At 47.8% G+C, this 15,893-nt stretch overlaps 1 protein-coding gene across 2 annotated transcripts in view; it reads left to right on the top strand.

The window, feature by feature from the left end:
• Positions 1-15,893, top strand: part of KIF26A (kinesin family member 26A) — a 261,377-nt gene that overhangs the window by 168,417 nt on the left and 77,067 nt on the right. For both annotated transcript variants that reach the window (XM_030214372.1, XM_030214371.1), the window contains exon 5: positions 5,586-5,769. In XM_030214372.1, the coding sequence (XP_030070232.1) occupies positions 5,586-5,769 (184 nt within the window). The remainder of the gene's footprint in view (positions 1-5,585; positions 5,770-15,893) is intronic.

Here is a 15,893-nt window from a genome sequence, read left to right as displayed (position 1 = left end):
GGGCCCCGGGGGCGGCCTTGCCCCGAGCCCGGCCCAGTCTCTCTGCAGCCCTGTTAGTGGATAGGCCCCGTAGGCAATTTGTATATTTGGATTTAGCTACACCTTTTTCAGTAGCAGTTCAAGGTGAGTTATATTTAGGTACACTAGGTATTTCCCTCCCTGGAGGGCTCGTGATATAATTTTTGTATCTGAGGTAATAGAGAGTTAACGTGATGTGCCCAAGATCACAAGGGTCAGCAGTGGGATTTGAACCAGGCGCCCAGGATGTCAAGGCCAGTGCTCTAACCACTTGAATATTGATCCCATTCCAGCTGCTTTTCAGCACTACTTAACCAGCCAGGAATGGCTCCTGGCCAGTTAAATAGCACTTAACTGGCTAAGCGCTAATATTCTGTGTGAGATAGCTGGTTATCTCCGCTGAATGTTAATGCTTAGCGCACGTAACCTAATTGGCGTAATAACAGCTTTTAACAAGCATAATGAGCACTGAATATCGGCTGGATTGTTTTTAAACACTTTGTAAACATGCACTTTCTTTCTTTATTATAGAATACTTTCCGTTGTGACACCAGATGGGGTAAAACCGCATAAAACTTCTTCCATGTTTTACTGTATGCAGGCATAATTTTCACCTAAGTTGTATGGTGGCTCATGAAAACATTTGTGGGTAAGGAATGATGGCTTTCCTGCTGGCTTCATTTTCTGCCATCAGGCCTGGTGTTAGACATTCAGGGGCCCAGGGCAGAAACCAGGGAGGGGGTTCAAAAGTTGGCCTTCAGCCTATGTCTCTTTTAGCTTGAGGCAGATTTGGGGCCCCTTATGATATGGGGGCCCAGGGCGATTGCCCTGTTTGCCACCCCAGGGCCGCAGGGAGGGGAAAAGATTCCCCAGGCCTGGCCTCCAAGGGGGGTAGGCAGGTTTCAAGGGAGCAGAAGCTTCTTCCTGCCTGCCTGTTTTTGGGTCTGTCTCTCTCTTGGGCCCAGATGCATCAACCAAACGTTAAAAAATAAAAAACGTAAAAGTGCTTAACGATTTCTAAAAAACCGAGAATGCACTAAACAAATGCTTCAGAAATGTTCGGAGCGGTATTGAAAAGTAGGATGTATCACATGATCGTAATTCCCGTCGTTAATCGGCCCCAAAAGCATGCGCAGAGCAGCCAAGCGTTATGCTGGCTGCTCTGCGCATGCCACAAAGGCCCAGATATCAAAACAAAAAAACCCCCCACAAACACGTGTGTTTCGGGAGGGGGCAAAGGCGCTCGTCATGAGCGTCCTGTATGGACGGCCTTGCCCCCCTCCCCACTGCTCCCAGCTTCCACCCCCCCCCGCACGAAAAAACTCAAATTTTAGCAGCCCCGGCCCTCCTCCCTTCCTGTTCTGTGTATTCTCCCACACTAGCTCCGCCTCCCGCCATGCTCCATTCCCGTGCCCCGCCTCCGCCGCCCCCCCCTGGGTCGTGTGCTAGGACCAGGATGATTGTGTTAAGGTGATAGCCCAGGTCCTGGCACACAAGAGCAAACAAAGACTGACCGAGTGAGGTAAGGGGCAGGGTTGGCCTGACGGTGTTTGGGGGGAGGGGTACGATGCAGTGGTGGACCAGGTGTGTGTGTGTGTGTGGGGGGGGGGGGGGTCCTGCCCTGAGCCCGGCTGTGTCTTTCAGCGGCCCTGTGCCACCCCCTAACGCCAGCCCTGTCTGCCACTTGTGGGCAAACAGAGGCACGTGGAAGGGCAGAAGAGAATCTTCAGGTATAAAACATTACAAAATGCTGGCATAACAATAAAATCCACAAGTTACTCTGGAGGGTTTGCTGTTGCATGGTTTTGAAACAACCTACCGATATTCAGCCCTGGCTTTTGTTTTTGTTTTTTTAAATGCTGGCAGCCATGGGCAAAAAAATATGATATTCAGTGGCAATACTCAGATACCTCCCAATTCTATAATCTTACACACACAATTTTTCTCTTAGCTCGCAAAGTTGTACGTGCAAGTTACAGAATACTGTCAGTTACGTGCATAACTTAATAATATTATTAGGTGCAAACTGGCATTAATGACCAATTATTGGCTTTATTTGGTGTTGGTGGTAATTTGCATTAATTAGCAGTAACACGTGTCGCTGCCCTTAGTTGAGATTCTTCAAATTGTGCGGCAGAATCCATAGCGCACAACTGTAAGGTGGTGTGGATCTGGGAGGGGCATGGGCGGGTTAGGAGTGTCAGACAAAAAGGATGGAAGGGTCCAAACCAAGGAACCAGGAAGACCTGAAGTCCAATAGGTTCATAAAATTCAACAGAAATCTTCGAGTACAGTAAACAGGATGCGCATTACACCAATACCCAACATAGGCCATGTTTCGGCAAAAGTATGCCTTCATCAGGGGTCCTGTGAATGGCCCAATGGAATGCCTGCTGACCGTCGTATCTCAACGGTAAGCAGTGTGATTCCTGCTGACCATAGAAATTCAACACTCAGACTTTTAAAGAACAAAAGCGGGAGTCAAAGTGTTGTCCACTAACATTAAAGGCGCCTTTCACTCTCTCTGGCACTTCTGTTCTTTAAAAGTCTCAGAGTGTTGCATTCTGAGCCCAAATTGTGTACTGCTAAGATAGTACAGACTCTGTAGCATCTGGTTTCTCAATAAATTCATCTTTGACTACAATCAACCTCTGGATATTTGTCTGCTTGTTTGGGCCTACATCCCTTCCCTACTGCTTCGTCTGATCTAGGCTCCTCTGTAGGGAGTCGCTCCTTGTTTCATCAGGTGAAGGGCCGCCGAGAGGAGGAGGCAAGGGGGGCAAAATTCCTCAGGCTCGGCCTCCAAGGGGGCGCCAGCAAGCTTCTTCCTCCCTGCCTGCTTCCAGGTCTGTCCTCTCCAGCTCCTGCCCATGACCCAGATGATTGCCTTAGCATGATATTGCGTTAATGCAATCATCCGGGTCCCAACTTCCAGCACGGACAGGAGCAGGAGAGGACAGACTGTGGGAGCAGACAAGCAGGAAGAGGCTTGCCGGGCCCAGGCCCTCCCTTAGAGGCAGAGACAGAAAGGTAAGGGTGCAGGCGGGAGGGAGCGGTGGTGGTGCGAGGGGGGTGGGGGTGGGGCGGCATGCGGTGGTCCGTTTCTGCCCCTGGCCTGCCTGTGTTTCTCGGCGGCCCTGATCAGGTGAAGTTACACTGCACTCCACTTGTAAGTGCATGCTCTGCTTATCTTCACTACAGAGTGTCAGTCCCGTTTTTCTACCATAGACTTTGATGAGCAATCACTCTGGTTAAGCACGCTAGATGAAAGCACACGATCCGCTTGTATGCACAAACCTGACTGGCATTCCGTTTTTGTGCAGAGTCAGGTCATTCAACTGCACAGCCCACCTGGTGTTCTTTCATTGGTGTGTCGCTGCTACTACAGTCTTATTAATTAGTAAATGACTACATTTATGTGTGATTAGCTAACTGATGTTTTTACAAAATTGTCCTACCATCCTATTAATGCATAAATGGTGCTACACAGTTAAACTTCAGTCCTGAGGCCTTGCAGTTAACCAGAGCACACTGTATTCAGTGTTAATATGTAGATAAAGCCACCAGATACATGCTTTTAGAATACTGGCCTCTTAATCTACGCGTGCAGTGTATACATCATATATTATTATCTGCTACACTGTTGAACACGTGCAAGTTTCTAAATAAGAAATACCTTTCTAAACATGTATTTTTTTTCCCCCTCTGGCATTTGTGGGTCAGTGTCTTTATCCTCCCCTCAAATAAAATGTAAGGGTGTTGAAAGACCTGTGCGTCAGAAATCTATAAGCTGTGCTTATGGTACATTACTTCCACCATCTATATTTATTGCCGAAGGTAGACATTCTAACATTGGTTTAGTTCTAAAGTGCTGTTTCGATTTCTGTACCTCGTAATACTTTGGTAAACCCTTCAGGGAATAGCAGGAGACATGATTTTTTAAACTTTTGAATTATGGAGAAAGATATAATCGTTTAAGATTGTGAACTCTATTCATTAACTCATTAACTCTTAAGAGTCCACCAGGTTGAAGTTGCTGTGCTGGTAACACCCATTGCTCCCTATCAGCTGCATTAGGGTGACCAGATTCACCTTGGCTAATCATGGTATATCCTTCTGTTGTGTTAGAAACAGGTACTGCGAACAGCGTGCTTACTAACGTATTTCTGCTCTAGCGATTGAAATATGTTCGGACGGAAGAGAATCTGCTTCTAATTTCTAAAGACTTCATGGGTTACGGTGATTTCAGTATCTTATTTGTTTTTTTTTGTTACATTTGTACCCCGCGCTTTCCCACTCATGGCAGGCTCAATGTGGCAAGCAATGAAGGGTTAAGTGACTTGCCCAGAGTCACAAGGAGCTGCCTGTGCCGGGAATTGAACTCAGTTCCTCAGTTCCCCAGGACCAAAGTCCACCACCCTAACCACTAGGCCACTCCTCCACTGTTGCTACTATTTGAGATTCTACATGGAATGTTGCTATTCCACTAGAAGTCGGCCCTTGCAGATCACCAATGTGGCCGCGCAGGCTTCTGCTTCTGTGAGTCTGACGTCCTGCACATACGTGCAGGACATCAGACTCACAGAAACAGAAGCCTGCGCGGCTGCAAGGGCAGGCTTCTACATGGAATGTTGCTGCTAGTGGAATAGCAACATTAACATTCCATGTAGAATCTCAAATAGTAGCAACATTCCATGTAGAATCTCCAATAGTACCTATGTTATTTTTGTTACATTTGTACCCTGTGCTTTCCCGCTCATGGCAGGCTCAATGCGGCTTACATGGGGCAATGGAGGGTTAAGTCACTTGCCCAGAGTCACAAGGAGCTGCCTGTGCCTGAAGTGGGAATCGAACTCAGTTCCTCAGGACCAAAGTCCACCACCCTAACCACTAGGCTACTCCTCCACTCCCTAAGTGTCGCTGCCCTTAGTTGAGATTCTTCAAATTGTGCGGCAGAATCCATAGCGCACAACTGTAAGGTGGTGTGGATCTGCAAGAACTTGTTTTCCTTGTTTCAGAATTCTGTTCTGGGCCAGAAGCCGTGAGACCGATGATCACATTTTTTTTCCTTCACCTCTGTTGCATCCTTTCTTTATAGGTTTCTATCTTGAAATTCACAGGGAGTGGCTGGGCCAGTTTGTGGTGTAGAGGAATGCTTTATCTGTGCATCGGATAACTTGTTAGAGCATGGTGTGTCACTTTCATAAATGTTATCACCGGCAAAGCCCATCTGGTCCTGTGAGTGACAAGGGGATGATTGCAGCTTTTTTTTATGATGTCAATGAGATTTCAGCAGTTCTTAGACTCAGCTGCCAAGCTGTTGGAGAAAAGTTATACTATAATTGAAAGTCTGCTGGGGGAGAAATTAAGTGAGAATCTTGCCAGCCATATTTCTGCCCATATTTGCTTCTATTAGTCTCCTGACGGTATGTCCTTATGAAATCTGATTAGAGTGAAATGACTTGATTTGTTAAACAGGCAGTGATGGCGACGAACATCTGTTTTACTGGTGTAAATTACGCTGAGCTCATAGTAACATTGTCCTTTCCTGATATTGCTTTCTACAGAGCAGCACAGAAGCTCAATCTATCTTCAAAGCGAAAGAAGTATCACCCACCGCTGCTGCCTTCTCACGAATTCTCCAGCTGCTCTACAAATTTCAGTGGCATGCTGCATATGTGCCCTCCCCCAGCACCACCCTGTCTTCTGAGGGCCGTGTCGAAAATGAAAGACAGCCCCGGCATCGGAAAGGTATTCCAGACTGTGATACTTGAGATAAAAACCCGAGCGCATGCACACTGCTTACACAAGTGCGAGGAAACAATTGCAGAAATGACTGTGTTGGCAGTGGCCAAAAGTACAGACCGTTTTTCACTTTTCTATTTGTAGCAAAGTTGAGAAACATCTGAAAGTTCACTGTGCTGCTGTATAAAAATTGAATAGTGGAGTTTCAGAGCAAATGAAATTGTACTGATATACAGTGTTGTAAAATATTATTTGATGCATTGTTTATTGTATTGTAGTAGTGGAAAAGGCTTTTGTTTTAAAAAGCCTTTGTTATTGGTACAACAAATCTTTTATGTGCCGACTGATAAAGAGAATGAATTTTGAAAACCATGTAGTGCCTTGCTGAAGTGACTGCAATGCTGAAGGAAGACAACTGTCTCCTCTTGGCCCCTCCTAAAGACATCTACTACTACTACTACTACTTAGCATTTCTATAGCGCTGCCAGGGTTACGCAGCGCTATACAAGTTTAAACATGGGGAAGGACAGTCCCTGCTCAAGAGAGCTTACAATCTAAAGGTAACAAACTATGTAGTAAGTGTAGGTATCATGAATGGAGAAGGTGGTTAGGCGCCAAAAGCAAGGGAGAAGAGATGGGCTTTGAGTAAGGACTTGAAAATGGTCAGGGAGGGCGCATGGCGTATGGGCTCGGGAAGTCTGTTCCAGGCATAAGGTGATGCGAGGCAGAAGGGGCGGAGTCTGGAGTTAGCGGTGGTGGAGAAGGGTACAGATAGGAGTGATTTGTTCTGAGAGCGGAGGTTACGGGTGGGAACATACGGGGAGAGGAGGGTAGAGAGGTAATGGGGGGCTGCAGATTGAGTGCACTTGAAGGTCAATAGGAGAAGCTTGAACTGTATACGATAGCGAATCGGGAGCCAGTGAAGCGACTTGAGGAGAGGGGTGATATGAGAGTATCGGTTCACGCGGTAGATGAGACGTGCGGCGGAATTTTGGACAGATTGAAGGGGGGATAGGTGGCTAAGCGGGAGGCCAGCGAGGAGAAGGTTGCAATAGTCAAGACGAGAGGTAATGAGCGAGTGGACGAGGGTTCAGGTGGTCTGTTCAGAGAGGAATGGGCTACTGTGGGAATACCCATTCCATGACAGTCTCTAGCTATGCGTGTTTCCTGTCGTCAGCCTTGCATTCACATTTCTAAAAGGGATGTATATGGTCTTGAAAGCGCAGGTGCTGTAACTTTTATGAATACTTATTTTGGTAGTCCAATGAAAGATATCATAACTTGCAGTTTTCTCTAGGGTTATTATAGCCACTTGAGTAGTACACTAGCTAGAAGGGAAGAGATACTGCTTCCTCTGGATTAGGTGGTAAATATATTCAAAGATTGCAATGAAAAATGTCATTGTGGATTGATTTTTGCTAGGGTTAGACATACTAGATAGCTGTTCTGTTCTGCTTCTGCAGGTGGCGTCATGATTGTTGCAGTTGTCTATGTCTTGCCGCGTCTGAGTAAGTGGGACCGACGTTTCAGCATGATGGCTGAAATGTCGGTTCCACTTAGATGCGGCAAGAGCTGGACATCCGCATCAATCGTACTAGATAGCTCTTAAGGTGTTGACAATATTGAAAATTCCAGGAGAACGGAGAACTCGGAATTCAAACGTGCGTGGGATAAACATAAAGGAATCCTGTTTAGAAGGAATGGATTCACTGAATCTTAGTGCAGATTGGGTGGCAACAACGGTAATTGGGAAGCAAAGTCAGTGCTGAGCAGACTTCTACGGTCTGTGCCCTGATTGTGACTGAATAGATATGGATAGGCTTGAGGGTAAATTTTAAGAGGCTTCAACGTTGGCTTCAGAAAGTTTAGTACAAGAAGAGTGCTGGGCAGACTTCTACGGTCTGTGCCTTGAGAATGGCAAGGACAAATCAAACTCGGGTATACATATAATGTATCTCATACCATGTAAAATGAGCTTTTCTTGTTGGGCGGACTGGATGGACCGTCCAGGTCTTTATCTGCTATCATAGACTGTTAAATATGTTATGTTACTTCAGTAGCTGCTAATCTAACAACCATTTGGGGGTGTTCCCAGCATTTTTCTTTACAGGCGCTGTGTTAAAAGTTCCATTAGCGCATGGTACTTTGGAGTTAGTGAGGAAGCATTTAGCACCTCCTATTTAAGAGGCAGTAAGTGATCCCGTATTAACTGCGCATTGGTCAGTTAGTATGCGATATTTGCAGCACACTAACCACAAAACACCTTCCAGGTTCATTCTCCACCTATAACAAATGTTCTATCATCTTCAGAAGTCTCCTTGTTTGTTCCTGGTCAGCCTGGTCATTTTCCCACTTCTTTTCACTGCTTGCTTGTTTTCTGTGGGATCTCAGAGCTCCTCTGCCCAGGCAGAATTACACTGTTTAGTAAAAGGACCCCCCCCCCCCCCACAGGGTTGTAGTATATTCCAAAATGCTGTTGACATTGATGGCATAGAAACTGGGGCTGGAGGAAAGGTTTGCTGTTCTATTAACTGCATTTCTAGTTAATAGTCACGGGGGGGGGGGGGGGGGGGGGGGAGGGGGGAGGAATGCTATCACATAGTCGATCAGTTACGTAAATGTTTAGACTAATGGACTTTGTGTAAAGATGCCCATTGGTATGTAGCTGTTGCCACTTTGGGGCCCTTTTACTAAGCCGCGTACGCATCTACATGCGCCCAACTCATGCCAAAATGGAGTTACCGCCCGACTACCATGTGGCTCTTGCGGTAATTTCATTTTTGCTGCGTGTCCAAAAAAAAATCATTTTTATTTTTGGACGCACGTATTGGGCGTGCACCAAGTGGCATTTGACGTGCATAGGTCATTACCACTTGGTTACTGCGTAAGACTTTACCGCTGGGTCAATGGATGATGGTAAGGTCTCAGACCCAAAATGGACGCGTGGCAATTTTCATTTTGCTGCACGTCCATTTTCGGCAAAAAATTTAAAAAGGCATTTTTTTACAGGTGCGCTGAAAAATGATTCTGTGCACACCCAAAACACGCTTCTTTACTACCGCAGACCATTTTTCAGTGCGCCTTTGTACAAGGGCCCCTTTGTTCTTTCCAGCTTTTATAGTTTCTATCTATATATACAAGGCTCGACAAATACCGGGCACCAGGGATTTCATACCCTTGAAAGATTTTTTTTTTCTCTTTCATAGCATTGCCTGTAAAACTTCTTTCCTGGCTCTGCAGGCAATCAGGCTCTCCACATGCTTGAGCCATACTCTACAGGAGGTTTGGGAAGTCTTGCGGGACTTGAAACACAAGACTTCCCAGACTTCCTGCACAGCACGGCTCCAGTATGTGGAGAGCCCAGTTGCTGTGCAGAGCCAGGAAAACAGTTTCAGAGGCAACATTTCGAACAGGGAGGCAAAAGCTGGTGACTATGAGAGAAACTAGTGTAACAGTTGGGGGGGGGGGGGCATGAGAGAGACTGACTGGGGGAAGGCTGGAGGGGAACATGAGAGAATAACTGGGCGAAGGCTGGGGGGGGGGGGCATGAGAGACTGGCTAGGTGAAGGCTGGAGGCGGGGTATGAGAGACTGGCTGAAGGCTGTAGGAGGGCATGAGAGAGACTGGCTGAAGGCAGGAGGGGGGGGGCGTGAGAGACTGGCTGAAGGCTGGAGGAGGGCATGAGAGAGACTGGCTGAAGGCTGGAGGGGGGGGGGGCGTGAGAGACTGGCTGAAGGCTGGAGGAGGGCATGAGAGAGACTGGCTGAAGGCAGGAGGGGTGGCGTGAGAGACTGGCTGAAGGCTGGAGGAGGGCATGAGAGAGACTGGCTGAAGGCTGGAGGGGGGGGGGGGCGTGAGAGACTGGCTGAAGGCTAGAGGAGGGCATGAGAGAGACTGGCTGAAGCCTGGAGGAGGGCATGAGAGACTGGCTGAAGCCTGGAGGAGGGCATGAGAAAGACTGGCTGAGGCTGCAGGTAGGGCATCAGAGAGACTGACCGGGAGAAGGCTGGAGTTTTTGGGTTTTGGGGCCTGGATTGGCCGCTGTCGGAGACAGAGTGCTGGGCTTGATGGACCTTTGGTCTTTTCCCAGCGTGGCAGTGCTTATGTACTTATGTACATGAGAGAATGCCTGGGTGAAGGTTGTGGGGGGGGGGGGGGGGGCATGAGAGACTGGCTAGGTGAAGGCTGGAGACAGGGCATGAGAGACTGGCTGAAGGCTGGAGGAGGGCATGAGAGAGATTGACTGGCTGAAGGCTGGAGGTAGGGCATGAGAGAGACTGACTGAGGGAAGGCTGAAAGAGGGAGGGGGAATGATAGAGACTGACTGGGGGAAAGTTGGGTGTGGGGAGATTGAGAGAGGGACTGGCTGAAGGCTGGAGAGGGGCGAGAGATTGATTGGGACCCAGGCCATGGTAAGAGGCAGTTGCCTCTTTGCTTCACCTATCAAGGCAGTGCTGTCACACAGCTGACAGCATGCTTTTGGAAGGGAGACTGCAGGTGTCTGCCAGTGACTTACAAAGGCACCTTGGGGAACTGATTTACTAAAGTTTCTTTGCCCAAGGACATAGAATAGGAGAATAGCCTTAGTAAATCAGTTTCTGAAAGAGCTACTGCTGATCTGGCAGGGGATTTCCATCCCTCCTCTCTGGCTCCCCTCCCCCACCCCTGAAGAAACATTTAAATTCACTGCTGACAAGGTTGGAGGGATGAGTAAGGAGAAGTGACGGAGGTCTCTGCTGCTGGCTCCTAAGATTTTCGTCCGGCTCCTAGATTTAATGAAAATTTGTCAGGCCTGTATATATGTTATTATTTTTTTTTCCAGTTTATCTTCAACATGTTCAACGTGAGAATGAAAGAAATCAACTATCTTTTTTCTCAGTAGGGGACAAATAATAGAGCACTTTACTAGGCATATGTCTGCTTTGAAAAACTATGCTTGTGCCTTGCTAGATCCAACCCCATACTGTGACTTATAATGGGGTCTTGGCTGTATAATTTCAAGTACTATGAAGACAACTTTTTTCACCATGACATCCTATTTCTTCTATCCCAAGCAATGTCTGTCAGTGCACCACAGCAGGGACAGAACCTAACGGTGGGCATAAATTGTGCTAATCCCGGTATTTCCTGTTTACTTGCAAAGGGAGTAAATTTCTGCGGTTTTTTTTTGTTATATTTGTACCCCGTGCTTTCCCACTCATGGCAGGCTCAATGCAGCTTACATGGGGCAATGGAGGGTTAAGTGACTTGCCCAGAGTCACAAGGAGCTGCCTGTGCCTGAAGTGGGAATCAACCTCAGTTCCTCAGGACCAAAGTCCATCACCCTAACCACTAGGCCACTCCTCCACTCCACTGTTGCTACTATTTGAGAGTCTACATGGAATGTTGCTATTCCACTAGCAACATTCCATGTAGAAGTCGGCCCTTGCAGATCACACATGTGGCCGCGCAGGCTTCTGCGAGTCTGACGTCCTGCACATACGTGCAGGACGTCAGACTCACAGAAACAGAAGCCTGCGCAGCCTTCTACATGGAATGTTGCTAGTGGAATAGCAACATTCCATGTAGAATCTCCAATAGTATCTATTTTATTTATGTTACATTTGTACCCCGCGCTTTCCCACTCATGGCAGGCTCAATGCAGCTTACATGGGGCAATGGAGGGTTAAGTGACTTGCCCAGAGTCACAAGGAGCTGCCTGTGTCTGAAGTGGGAATCAAACTCAGTTCCTCAGTTCCCCAGGACCAAAGTCCACCACCCTAACCACTAGGCCACTCCTCCACTCCACTCCCTTTGTGTGTCAGTTTTGACCCGACTGTTGCATCTTCTCCTTGAGATGTTGCTGGGAGAGAGGAGGGGAGGGAGCCCTCAGTGACTGGTTTGGAATTCTGTATCAACATTAGTTTTTTTTTTCTCGATCTTAAATCCTCCCTATCTTGACAGTAAGAATATGTTCCCCCCACTCCTCCCCAGCTGTTCCAGTGCTACCACAACTTCAGCACCTAGTGAAAGCGCCCAGGGATCTTCCAGCACTAGTCCAGATCCTTCTCCTGCTGCGGTGCACAACCTGTCCAATAAATCACGGTTACAGCCGAAGTTTTTGTCAGATAGTTCAGAAACCCTATCAGGGGCATTTTCGAAAGAGAAGGGCGCCCATCTTCCAACACAAATCGGGAGATGGGCGTCCTTCTCTCAGGGTCGCCCAAATCGGCATTAATCGAAAGCCGATTTTGGGCGTCCTCAACTGCTTTCCGTCGCGGGGATGACCAAAGTTCCCGGGGGAGTGTCGGCAGTGTACCGAAGGCGGGACGAGGAGTGCTTAAGAAATGGGCGTCCTCGGCCGATAATGGAAAAAAGAAGGGCGTCCCTGACGAGCATTTGACCGACTTTACTTGGTCCATTTTTTTTCACGACCGAGCCTCAAAAAGGTGTCCAAACTGACCAGATGACCACCGGAGGGAATTGGGGATGACCTCCACTGACTTCCCCAGTGGTGATTAACCCCCTCCCACCCTGAAAAAAACAACTTTAAAAACTTTTTTTGCTAGCCTGAAATGTCATACTCAGGTCCATCGCAGCAGTATGCAGGTCCCTGGGAGGGGAGGTATGTGTGTGTCAGCGGAGGCATAGCAAAGGTGTGGACGTCCTTCTTTCAAACATTTTGGATGTCCTGAACTACTACTACTACTTAACATTTCTAAAGCGCTACTAGGGTTACGCAGCGCTGTACAATTTTAACATGGAAGGACAGTCCCTGCTCAAGGAGCTTACAATCTAAAAGACAGGTGTACAATCTAAAGACAAGTGTACAATCTAAAAGACAAGTGTAGAGTCGATCTGATATTTCTCGAAAGGTTGGGTGCCGAAAGCAGCATTGAAGAGGTGAGTTTTAAGCAGAGATTTGAAGATGGGTAGGGAGGGGGCTTGGCGTAGTAGTTGAGGAAGATTGTTCCAGGCATAGGGTGAGGCAAGACAGAATGAGCGGAGCCTGGAGTTGGCAGTGGTGGAGAAGGGTACTGAAAGGAGGGATTTGTCCTGTGAGCGGAGGTTACGGGCGGGAACATAGGGGGAGATGAGGGTAGAGAGGTAGTGAGGAGCCGCAGACCGGGTGCATTTGTAGGTAAGGAGGAGAAGCTTGAATTGTATGCGGTAACTGATCGGAAGCCAGTAAAGTGACTTGAGGAGAGGGGTGATATGAGTATATCGGTTCTGGCGGAATATAAGACGTGCGGCAGCGTTTTGAATGGATTGAAGGGGGGATAGGTGGCTGAGTGGGAGGCTGGTGAGGAGTAAGTTGCAGTAGTCAAGGCGAGAGGTAATGAGAGCGTGGACGAGAGTTCGTGTGGTGTGCTCAGAAAGGAAAGGGTGAATTTTGCTGATGTTGAAGAGGAAGAAGCGACAGGTTTTGGCAGTCTGTTGGATATGCGCAGAGAAGGAGAGGGAGGAGTTGAGGATGACTCCAAGGTTGCGGGCAGATGGGATGGGGAGGATGAGGGTGTTATCAACTGAGATAGAGAGTGGAGGAAGAGGAGAAGTGGGTTTAGGTGGAAAGACGAGGAGCTCGGTTTTGGACATGTTCAGCTTCAGGTGGTGGTTGGACATCCAGGCAGCAATGTCGGATAAGCAGGCCGATACCTTGGCCTGGGTCTCCGCGGTGATGTCTGGTGTGGAGAGATATAGCTGGGTGTCATCAGCATAAAGATGATACTGAAAACCATGAGATGAGATCAGTGAGCCTAGGGAAGAAGTGTAGATTGAGAAGAGAAGGGGTCCAAGGACAGATCCCTGGGGAACTCCAACAGATAGTGGGATGGGAGTGGAGGAAGATCCATGAGAGTGAACCCTGAAGGTGCGGTGGGAGAGATAAGAGGAGAACCAGGTGAGGACAGAACCTTGGAACCCAAAAGAGGACAGTGTGGCAAGAAGTAAATCATGATTGACAGTGTCAAACGCCGCGGATAGATCGAGGAGGATGAGGATGGAATAGTGGCCTCTGGATTTGGCGAGGAGCAGGTCGTTGCAGACTAGAGAGTGCTGTTTCTGTCGAGTGTAGAGGGCGAAAACCGGATTGAAGTGGATCGAGGATGGCATGAGAGGAGAGAAAATCAAGGCAGCGACTGTGAATGGCGCGCTCAAGTATTTTGGAGAGGAAGGGTAGGAGAGAGATGGGGCGGTAGTTGGAGGGGCAGGTAGGGTCAAGTGATGGTTTTTTTAGGAGAGGTTTGACTACGGCGTGCTTGAAGGTGTCAGGGACAGTTGCAGTGGAGAGAGAGAGGTTAAGGATGCGACAGGTGGAGGGGGTGACAGTATGGGAGATGGTGTTAAGTAAGTTGGTGGGGATGGGATCGGAGGAACAGGTGGTGCATTTCGAGGAGGAAAGAAGGCAGGAGGTTTCATCTTCGGTGATCTCAGGAAAGGAGGAGAAAGAGGCCATGGTTGGTTGGTTGTTGGAAGGGGCTACAGGCTGAAGAGGAGGTGGTGGCTTGCTAGTGAACTGCCTCTCCCCCATAGGGACAGCCAAATTTCGAAGGAGTGGCCTAGTGGTTAGAGCACTGGTCTTGCAATCCAGAGGTGGCTGGTTCAAATCCCACTGCTGCTACTTGTGATCCAAAATCCAAATAAATAAATAAAGGGGGGTTCAGAGGCATAGCAGCTATGGACTTCCTTCTCACAGAAACATTCAGGCATGGATGTCCTTCTCACAGAAGCATCACATTTTGGACGTCCAGCTGAGGCATAGCGAAGGACGTCCTTCACCCATACTCTAAAAAACAAAAAAGACGTCTCTGACGAGCACTTGGACGTTTTCACCTGGACTTGTATTTTTCTAAGGTTGTAGATGGCAATTTATTTAAGGTTGTAGACAGCTATTATACACGCAGCTTGTCTGCATGTATAAAGCTGTCGTTGGCATGTGCAGAGCAGCCACGCATAATGCTTGGCTGCGCTGCACTGGCTTCCCCTCCTTAGGAAGGAAATCATTCGCAAATGAGCTAACAGAGAGAAGCTCATTTACATGCGATTTCCGTCATGCATTCCCGTTCCTTTCCGAATTGCTAAGGGATCGGTAAGGGAAGGGCTTTTTCCGTTCAGTTAGTGCATCAGTTAGTCCACTGCAGTGCCCCCTAGGGTGCCCGGTTGGTGTCCTGGCATGTCAGGGGGACCAGTGCACTATGAATGCTGGCTCCTCCCACGACCAAAGGGGTTGCATTTGGTCGTTTCTGAGATGGGCGTCCTTAGTTTCCATTATCACCAAAAATCAGAAACGACCAAGTCTAAGGACGACCATCTCTAGGGACGACCTAAATTTCAAGATTTGGGCATCCCCGACCGTATTATCGAAACAAAAGATGGACCCCCATCTTGTTTCGATAATAGGGGTTTCCCCGCCCCTTCGCCGGGACGTCCTTAGAGATGGGCGCCCTCGTTCAATTATGCCCCTCTATAGGTCTTAGTATCACTCCTGGAGCATTTAAGTTCTTGTCGCTGGTGATATTTTCTACATGTCGCAGCCTTATTTGACTCCGTCGTTGCTAGCTTCCAAGTCTGTTCAGAATACTAGGAAATGTTAATTGCTGAAAATCTAGCATACATTTTTAACTGCTTGTTTTTCTTTTGTGTTTTTAATTGCTTAAGCATCACCACTGGTAAAGAGCGAAGTGGGACATGCCATTTACTTCAGCAGTGCTTGGAGGGATTTTTTTTTTCCTGTTGCTCTACATATTTTTCCCTTTCATCATTTTCTTCTTCATTGTCTTGCAGTTTAGGCTAGAAATGAAGCAGCACATGGGAAATCTTTGGCAGCTACTTGTCCCAGATGTCTGGGTCAGGAACACACTTTGCTTGTGGCAGCATCTGTGTTTGTGCTCGGCTCCCTAGCTGGTTTCTTTTATGGTTTCAGAGCCTTGTGCCTTGCTGCTTTATTGGCTATAGGAATGGATCCACAGTTGACTTTGGAGAGAATGAGTGTTAGTGTTAAGGATCTGCCGACATAAAGCATTTAAAAATACACGGAGAAATGTACGTTTATGCACAGGTTTACATGCACCATAGACATCTATGTTAAGAAAAAGTAAATGTCTAAAATATCCACAGCTCGGAACAGGCACATAAATATTTATGTTGTGGAA

Source organism: Microcaecilia unicolor, chromosome 9, assembly GCF_901765095.1.
Source record: "Microcaecilia unicolor chromosome 9, aMicUni1.1, whole genome shotgun sequence".
NCBI classification, from domain to species: Eukaryota; Metazoa; Chordata; class Amphibia; order Gymnophiona; family Siphonopidae; genus Microcaecilia; species Microcaecilia unicolor.
The sequence above is the reverse complement of the archived record's forward strand: the minus strand, read 5'-3'. Positions and strand labels throughout refer to the sequence as shown.